Here is a 9,469-nt window from a genome sequence, read left to right as displayed (position 1 = left end):
GGACTCCCAACAATCACATGAGATCAAATTAGAAGTTCAGGAACACAATGATTTTAAGTGTAAAATATAGGAAAGTAAAAAGAATTAGAAACAAGTCTTACTTCAAGTACCATGCATCTATAAATCTTCAAACATGCTGGAATCTATTCCATACCTTATGAGAGATTATTTGAAAGAAAACTGAGTCGATCAGTGTTCAACATACAGCGTGTTAACACCTCACTAGCTCACTAGAGAAAGTATTGGTGTTGGAAGAAAAGTTGGAAGACAGAAAAGAAAGAAAGCAAATGACAAACTGGAAAATGAAGAACTGGAGACAAAAAAAAGAAGAAAAAAAAAAGGCAGTCTAAGACGGAGGCTTCTTCCTTTCAAGTTTGAGAAAAAAAAAGTAACAAATTAAAGATAAGTTGAAATAAAAGAGAATATAATAATATTAAGTTGGATTTGGTTCAAAACAAGTGAAAAAGAGTGAAAGTTGCCCGAGGGCCACTCCTCTTCTGCCCACCACATAACGCATTATGTCTCAAAAACCCTAATCTTTTCCAAAAGCCATAAGCGACAAATTCCCTACTTATGCTTAGGGTTTTAATTTAAAGTTGTCAAGATAATGATCTTTTTATGATTCTAAAGTAGCAACATCTTTGAGGTTTAAAGAAGAGATGCTTATCTTTTTTTTTTCTTAATCCTTTCCCTTTATATTTTTAACCTTTTGTTTTAGTTGCATATTTTGAACCCTCATGCCACAACTTTTCCATGCTTTCCAAAGATGAGAATGTTGGGTTTACGAAAATCAAAGAAAGAAAAGTTATTCTTTTACAAAACGAATCACAAACCATTAAAAGTAGTGCCCTTTTGATATTTCTTAGGGAAGATTTTACTTTTCTCTTCCAAAGTAAGAAAGTTGTTTCTCCTTTGCACAACTCTTACGTTATGAATAATTCCTTAATCTTACTTTGCGCGTTCCCAACATTCCTTTTTGAATATTTAACTAGCAGTGGCATAATGTTAATGAATTTCATGTTATAACCATTCACTTAGAGCAAAATACGAATTAGCCCACCAGAATTTTTTTTTTTTTTTTTTTTTTTTTTTGAGAAGAGAATTAGCCTAACAGATTAATCAATCAACATATATATGTTTGTTTACATGTTTGTATCAGGCCATACCAACGTGGGACAGCCAATTATATTCTATATTTCTATATCAGTAATAAAAGTATGTTTTACAAACTAACCCTCCATACTATCTCAATCAAAAAAAAAAAAAAAACCTTAAAAGATTGCATTTACATGAATATACCCAAATGACCTTTAGTTACATCGTTTGATCCCTAACTAAATTGTTAAGCGATTAAGTTTATAATCGAAAAATGTTGTGTTAACTACAATTTGATAAACTATATTTAAACTACATGATGTGGCAGATGTGCAATTGATACGGTAGCTGAACATTAGTCTATATCCTTTTTATCATTATCAAATATTAAAGTATCACATCAAATGTGGTTTAGATGTTGGGGCACTTAATATGTTTTTTAAGCCGGAAGAGACAATATTGAAAAACTAGTCTCACTAATCCACTATTTATTGAAAATAAAAGAAGATGCAAACAATTAATTTGGTTCTGCAAACAATTAATTCGGTTCTTCTAGATAATTATTATTTATTTGCAATTTATGTTGTTGTTATTATTAAGATTAATTTCGTGAGCTATTAACTATTTACACCGAACACTTAATTGTGATACGCATAATAATTAATACTTCTAAAAAAACTTATAGAAGAGTTTCTGCTAGTATAGACTAGACATGAAGATTTAGAGGGACTTTCAACCCCAATTGCCCAACGCCTAGGTGAGGGCATCAAAAATGCTCAGCCACCATGTTACTGTGGTTAGCTAGAAGGATCAGTGAGTTGAAGGACCTAACCAAGAAAATGGTTTATTAATTATTGGAATACTTAGTGATCACTACACTATGCTTTCGAAACATTCACCCATCCTTTAAATCCTTCTAACTTTCCTTGAATCTAAAGGTGGTGAAATTGTTATTATTATCAGCTTTATTTTCTCATAAAGAAAAAGAGACGAGGGTGGCAACAACGGGATATTGATACTGTACCTGCATATATACATTGAGCAAGTTTTCCATTTACAAAATCAATCAAATTGCTTTGCTAATGACAAAGGACGAAGTAGCTGGAATAAAGTTCAAAGCATGCTTAATTTGGTATTTCTGAATGCTTTGTTGATGACTTATGTTTCTACATCTGAGACAGAGAGCTGGTCGATGCTCTACACTTAATACTTCTCATCAAGCGGATGTTAAAGGATGCACTGTATAGTACTACTATTATCTACACCTTAACTTAGGTCCACCTATTATTGGCTGCATTGTATAGTACTGATATTTTCTACAGGGTTAAACAGCGATAAACGTGGTTTGTGGTTCATATTATTTTGATATCTTCGCAAATTAACCACTCATTAAATGCCGGGTTTTAACTCAAAAGACCTTGGTCATTTTTCTAATGTGAGATCTTTTCATTATCCAACACATCCCCTCATGTGCAACCAGATATTATAAGTCTGCATGTGTAATCAATTAATGCACACCCCTTCGGGCAACCAATTCTATATGGGATGGGTACTTCTTTGATAATTTATATTCCGGATAAATGTCTTTATTTTATTTTTATATCCCGAGATGATTCTGGTTATTATTAATTTGGTAGTGCCACCGCAGCTTTCGAAGACCCAGCTTAAAGAAATCAGTATTTGGGCTCATGATGTGATTGGAGAGAGACCAACTTTGATATCATGTTAAACTTCGACAAGCGTAGTCCGTGGTCCACTATTACATAGATATTGTCCCAACTTAATCACTCTAAGAATTGAGTTTTAATTAAAAAAAAACTCAATACAATTGGGAGTGAACCACCTACTTATAAATTGTCACTTTTCTGATTGAGAATTTTTTTTCTTTTTGGCGGGTTCTTCTTCAATACCAAAGGTTATCTTTGCTCCCAGTTTTGGACTTTTGATGGTTTTTTGCCTCTCCCTCGTTGGTTAGCTATTTGGGATTATGTCCCAACGGATCTAATCGGAGGTCAATTTCTCTGGATTGGAGCAGTGGTTATGTTGTGTTTAAAATATGGATATTTTCTTGGTTGGATCTACTTGATGGATTTAAATGTTTTTTACTTTCATTTTTTTGGTAGTTATCGGTGTTGTTTTAGGGTTGTTCGAAATATTGCTTGGAGTGAGATATGGGTCGGGTTTGGGTTTGGAATTCGGCTTGGCTTGGCTTGGTGTTTTTTTTTTTAAAAGAAGATCAAAGAATTTCACTCATACCCTTATGGTGACTCGAACCCAGAACTTCGATCCTAGGTAGTGAATTGGCTTTAAACCTAGGTTTGAGGTGTATGTGGGTTCCGGATTTGGATATGGAAGTGACTGGCAGTCACAGTGGCTGCATGCATTAATTTATCTATTTCTTTCTTTTCTTTTCAATATTGTATACTACATGCATTCGTCCACCGCCAACATATGCGAATGCATGCTTATATATTCTTCTTCATGGCTATGAGTCCAACTTCTACACATGAGTGACGAGATGTCTACTAAGTAATTTGGTTGATATTAGTAGTTTTCGATTTCCTTCTTATGAATGCAGATAAGATTTACAATAAAACATTAATTCTTGTATTTAATAAGAAAAATCTTGTATTTTATTTGTACTTGTAGTACTCCTTTAGAGTTTTTCTTTTCCTTAATTATTCTAACCTTTCAAAAATGTTGTTTTACCTTGATTAAGACCACGTACAAAGTATAGAAGTAAATAATAAAAGCTTTTATAAAGCTGATTTGGGGTTAATTCTAGGTACTTCACGTACATTACATTGGTCATGCGACAATGAGGTGAATTTGGCGTTAACCATTACGTGATGCCAGCATGGAAAAGTCTGCTTTGACCAATGGTGTGGCGTCCAACTGTCAAGCATGTACTAGTCTTCTGCTGATGTGGAGTTTTTCAGATATTTTCCCTATTTTCTAGTCTGTAATAATTGTTAGGGTTGCCTAAATATAAATAGCCTTTGGTTGTAAGAATTTGGGTGTGTGTTGCATTAATTAGAAAGACTCAGAAAATTGCTCCAGATTTTTCTTCCATTTTCTTCATCTTCAAGCTTGGTTTAGCTCGTAAGGTTGGCCATGGATTTCATGTCATCATTTGGGTGACGTGAGAATCGATTGCTGTACAAAATTTCAGATAAATTATAGACGAGAAAAATATGTTCATAAAAATACCTCAACAATGAGACAAACTAATGTCCTGTACTCCTGTGATTTATGCAGCTACATATGAGAAATTTAAGAGGAAGAGTTTGGTACAAATAGTGATACACGGCGTGCATGGAAAGTGGAACATTCCATTGATTACATGTTCGGTGCATGCATAACAACTCTAGTACTTCGCAGATTCCATGCATGAACAAGGGAAATTGAGAAAAAAGATTCCTGATCAAACAGACCCCCAACCTTTTAAAAGGAAATCATAGACCATAATTTACATATATATATAGTCGTTTTACATAAAGAGGAAAATCTTTAACTCTCCAGCCCTAGGATACGCCTAGCTAAGTTAAAAATCTAAAAACAGACTAAACAAAGAAAGTTTCGCAAGAACCTAAAAAGGGATCCCAAAAGTTGAACAAAGGAAAAAAAAAAAAAAAAAAAGAGCCACCTGATGACATATTGTTCCCGATGTTTACAGTTCTTGAATTTTGAAAATGATCCTTCTATCAACCGATTCAAGAAGACCAATGTCATCAATTGACTGATCACCATCAACATCGTCATTATCAAACGAAATGTTCAAATCCAAAGACGCACGAGGACTTGAATCCTTATGATCTTCGTCTTCTGATGATTTTTGCTTTATAGGGGGAGAGCAAGCTCTTGATCTCGAACTAAAGCTTTCGCAGCTCAAAATAATGATGGCATCTCCAAGGCCAACTTCTTCTCCACTCGAATTTGTTATTCTCCCTCTTTCGATCGCTCTCTTAAACCCCATTTGAGAGCAATAGTCCGCTTGCTCTACATCTTCAACTAAAAACACCCTATGTGGATTAAACGCCACCGCCTCAGCGAATCTCTCCACATAACTGCAACTTTGTTCGTCTCGTGGTCTTTTGCTTCTGCAATCCTCGGTTGAGTCTGCCCGAGTCGACGAGAAACTGCTTAGTGCAATGGAAATGAGGTTGGTTTGAGACCCGAAAACAAGACGAGCTATTTCCCTTGCAACTTTTTCCTTAGCTTCCATATCAAGACCTTGAAAGAACAACCATGTTTCCTCTTTTACCTCGGGACTGAAATTAGTGCCCACCTTACTCCCTTTTCTTCTGACCATTCCGGACCTGCATTTCAAGATTGTGGAGGCTATGTCAGGAATTACATCCTTCTGCCACGGCACTTTTGTCTCCAATGCATTGCATAGGGTTTTCAGGTTCTCGCCATTGATCTCCTTGAACCTCGGAACATAGTCTGTTTCCATGACATCACTGGATGAAGCCGAATTAGGAGTGGAATTTGGATTTGATGAGTACATTGTCAAATTGGGTTCGACAGCCTTGTCACGAGCTTCGGATATCCAGAAATGTTGGTCCCTCCAAGAATGATGGTGGTGCAAAGTAGGGTATTGTTGTTGCTCATATGAAAAACCGGAAGTGGAGGAAGAGGGTGAGAGAGAAGAGAATATTGTAAGAGTCTTGAGCTCAGAAGAATTATTGGAATGCTGTTGGTGGTGCATTGCTTTGCAAATGGAGTTCCACTTTTTGCAAAGGTCTGAAACTGAGACAGAGTTCTGGTGTACAAAAGAAAACAACATGATAGCAAAGGAAAAGTTAGTTTTGGATCGAGAACTTCTATTAATGCTGGGCCATGTAAATAATAATGAAATTTGATGAAGAGGTTAATTAGCTAGGATGAAGTACCTGATGATTATTAGTAGTTGTGTTTAGTCCTTTGTTCTCATTCTTGTACTGTTGGAGCCATGCAGGAAGGCTTGAAGTGGTGGATTCACTGTTACAAATGCTACTGCTTCGTAAGCTTTGAGCTTCTTCTTCGAACTTGTTTGAGCATTCGTCACAGCAAGTGAGCTTCTTCTGATCTCCACCTTCGAGTACTACTAGCCTGCTAGTTCCAGTTTCAGCTATCTTGCTTGTAGACTCACTGTGTAGCTCACTGTAAATTATACGAGTAGTGTTAATAAAAAAAATTAATTGCAAGTTAATCAAATGATGTGATAGTTACATTATTAGGAAAGATGGATTAATTTCAAGAAAACAAGTGAAATATATCAAAGTTTTATCCATATGTTCCGGTGGACCAACAAGCACCATTCGCATTTTCCAGTTGTAAACTTTTATGGAGAAACACAAATAACACTCAAAATAGCGGCTTAGGAATTAATACGACTAAAGAGTGCAAATAACATTCATTTCCCATCAAAAATAAGAGAAATAGTATTAACGAAGTATACCTAAAGATTTTATAGAGAGAAAAATGATGAATAAATTGAGATAATTAAAAGGATCATTTAATTTGAAACTTTTGGCAATTGCTTTACCTTTCAGCTGTGACAAGACTCAAGCGCAGGCTGGTTAAGGGAATTGTTAGAGGATGAATACCCCAAACAGTCTCAAGTGATGGATGGCCAGATTTGCATCTCATGTAAGTTTGAAAAGTAGCAACCCCCACAAGCCAAACCCTCCCACCATTAGTCTCACCATTAATCCCACAAACCAGGTTCCCAAGCTCCATGATCATGTGCTCCACAGGACAATAATACCCCCTAATTCCCTGCTGATCATGACTTGAACTACTACTAGTCCTATACTCAGTAATCCACTTGAGATCTCCCAGATACAAAATTATTCCTTTCCCCACACTGCTCCTCACTAGGCTCTTGAGTTCTCCAAGTTTATGTTCAACCTCTACTCTAGAAATATGTCCAAAAGAGGAGAGAGAAAGTGTTACAAATTTCACCTCTCTCAAACTGAAACCCTCATCAACGACAACATGTTGATCTCCCTTATCAACCTTCTCCATCACTCCCCTCACCACGCCCTCAACACTAGCAAGACACTCACCCACAATCACAATACTCTTCCTTCTTTTCTTCACCAAATTCTCTATAACAATTGTCACATCCTCATTCCTAACTGGATCTAGATTAGGTACCACTGACAAAGGAATCAATTGGAGATTACTCTCCTTGGACTTACTACTACTTACACAAGGAGTAGTAGTAGTTTGGGAGTTACATATTTCTATGGAGACAGCTTGTTCTACATTGCTTTTGACCTGGGTACTAGAAAACCCAGCTTCTCTCATGACTCTACTTACACTTGGATCATCTAAGATTGAAATTATGAGTTGCTCCAGCTCTATCTTCACTGCTAGAAGGGGCTGCTGCTGGTTCTCAATGGAACCGCGGCGTTGGTGAGCCTGCGCGCGCTTGAAAGCAGCGACCAAGGCGTTGGAGATGGAAGGGTTTTGTGGGTGGTGACCGCCACCCAACATGGGGCTGGAATTGGAGGCCGGGAGGCGGTTGAGGGCAACATTGAAGCAAAGCTCAAGTGCTTTGCATTGAAGTGGGTGAGAGTGTGATTGAAGACAAGCAGTTCGCAATAGGCCGGTTGAAGAAGAGAGCATGGTGTTTGCAACATGGAGAGGAGTGACTTGGGCATGGCCTCGGTGCCTTGCTAGGGTTAGTGCTAGCTTTACTATGTTCGCAGCCTCTGTGGTTAGACCCTGTTGGAGCGTGCAACCTCCTGCTCTCATCTTGATCGATCAATTGCTTGCCTTGTAAATAGAATCTTAGAGAAGGTCAAATTAGAGATGGGTTCATGGGTTTTGAGCTTAAGATTGAGAGAGAGACAGAAGCAAGATATGGGTTTTGAGAGAGAAGTTAGCTAATGATGGAAGTTGTTAGGTTTGAGGTTTGAACTCGCCTATATGTAGGTAGATCAACTATATATGCAGTGAAGTTGTGTGAGAGTTGTTTGTTATCTAGTACTCTAGATGATTAGTGATCATGATGTGAGAGAGAGAGAGAGAGAGAGAGAGAGAGATTTAGGGGAGTTGAGGGGTGTGCTTTTCTTGTAGGGGAGGTAAAATTTTGGGGTCCAAAGTCGATTTTGTAGTGGAAAGTGGAATGCATGTGCTGACCAGCAGGACTAAATATTTACGCACCAGTAGCAAAGGCAACTCAGCTTTGCCTTCTCTCTTTCTCACACATCAAATAATTTTATAAAAGATATGGTACTCTAGCTTTGGAAGTGCGTCTCTCTCTTTTATGCAACAGTACAGTTTTACTTAATTAATAAGCATTATGTGGGGTAGTACGAATTCCCAAAAAAAAAATTACAGCAATTATCTCTATATATACGCGCACGGTTGAGAGTATTTCAAACAAATTCCCTAGACTTTGTTTTCACCAAAAATATATAAAAAAATTATTTTAATAGCGACTCCACAAATTTCACTATTTTAAGAAATCTCTAAATTTCACATTTTTATCACCTATTTTCATATTAAGGGTATAGGTAACCACAATAGCTAACATAATTATGACATGTAATCAACTTTTTAATTTTATGTTTTTTTTTAACCGAAGAAATCATTATATTAATAATGATTCTTAACCAAACATAAGTTCTAGAAGCCGGTAGTATGTATCAATGGCAAAAGACTACTCATTACCTGAATACTGGCATTCAAGAGTTTATAACTAAACAAAAACTGTTAAACACCTCGTCTTCAAAGAAAATCTTGACTATTAACTATCCTACACCAAGCACTCAATTCTGGTATGTAGAAAAATTTATACTTCTAAGAAAACTCATAGAAGAGTTTTCGCTAGTACATACTAGACGAAGATTTGGAGGGGCCTCCAATTAAGAACCTCGCGGATTAGAGAGCCTTGTCACTAAACTAGAAAAATCGACTTCAGACAAAAAAAAAAAAAAACCACCTCTTCTCCCATCGATGCCTAACACGTTGTCGCGGATGTAGACGATCATAACAAGCAAGATAGAGGAGGAGAAAAAGCCTTGATTAGACTAGGCCAGATCTCACTAGCAGATGACAACCAAATGCCACAGCTAGGGAGAGAGAGTTTTTCTTAGGCTTCATTTAGTTTGCGGAAAGGAAAGTAATTCATTTGTTTTTCCCATGAGAAGTGAAATGAAATTTTTCAAGAACTTTCCATTCCGATAGTTGGTAACATAAAAAAATTTATTAGGAAACTGTTCAAGTAAATCCAGAATATATGTCTGGCCCAAACTCGAGATTACTTGCTCTAGTTGAAATAGGGTTTATATTAGAGATATTTTCGGAGAATCTTAGGAGATATCCAATCAATGTACGATTATGTTTCCATGTACAACTCTATCTCTATGCTTGTAAT

General features: G+C 36.6%; 1 protein-coding gene across 1 annotated transcript; it reads right to left on the bottom strand.

Annotated features, from left to right (window-relative positions):
* Positions 1 to 4,546: 4,546 nt before the first annotated feature.
* On the bottom strand, positions 4,547 to 8,124 carry LOC133722598 (protein SMAX1-LIKE 3). The gene is made up of 3 exons (XM_062149474.1): positions 6,626 to 8,124; positions 5,991 to 6,240; positions 4,547 to 5,860 (listed from the first exon to the last, which is right to left on the bottom strand). The coding sequence occupies exons 1-3, from the start codon at positions 7,840 to 7,842 to the stop codon at positions 4,766 to 4,768; spliced, it is 2,562 nt and encodes an 853-aa protein (XP_062005458.1). The 5' UTR covers positions 7,843 to 8,124; the 3' UTR covers positions 4,547 to 4,765.
* Positions 8,125 to 9,469: the final 1,345 nt, after the last annotated feature.

The sequence above is a fragment of the Rosa rugosa genome, chromosome 7 (genome assembly GCF_958449725.1).
Source record: "Rosa rugosa chromosome 7, drRosRugo1.1, whole genome shotgun sequence".
NCBI classification, from domain to species: domain Eukaryota; kingdom Viridiplantae; phylum Streptophyta; class Magnoliopsida; order Rosales; family Rosaceae; genus Rosa; species Rosa rugosa.
Note: the sequence above shows the minus strand (reverse complement) of the source record. Positions and strands in the feature narration are given on the sequence as shown.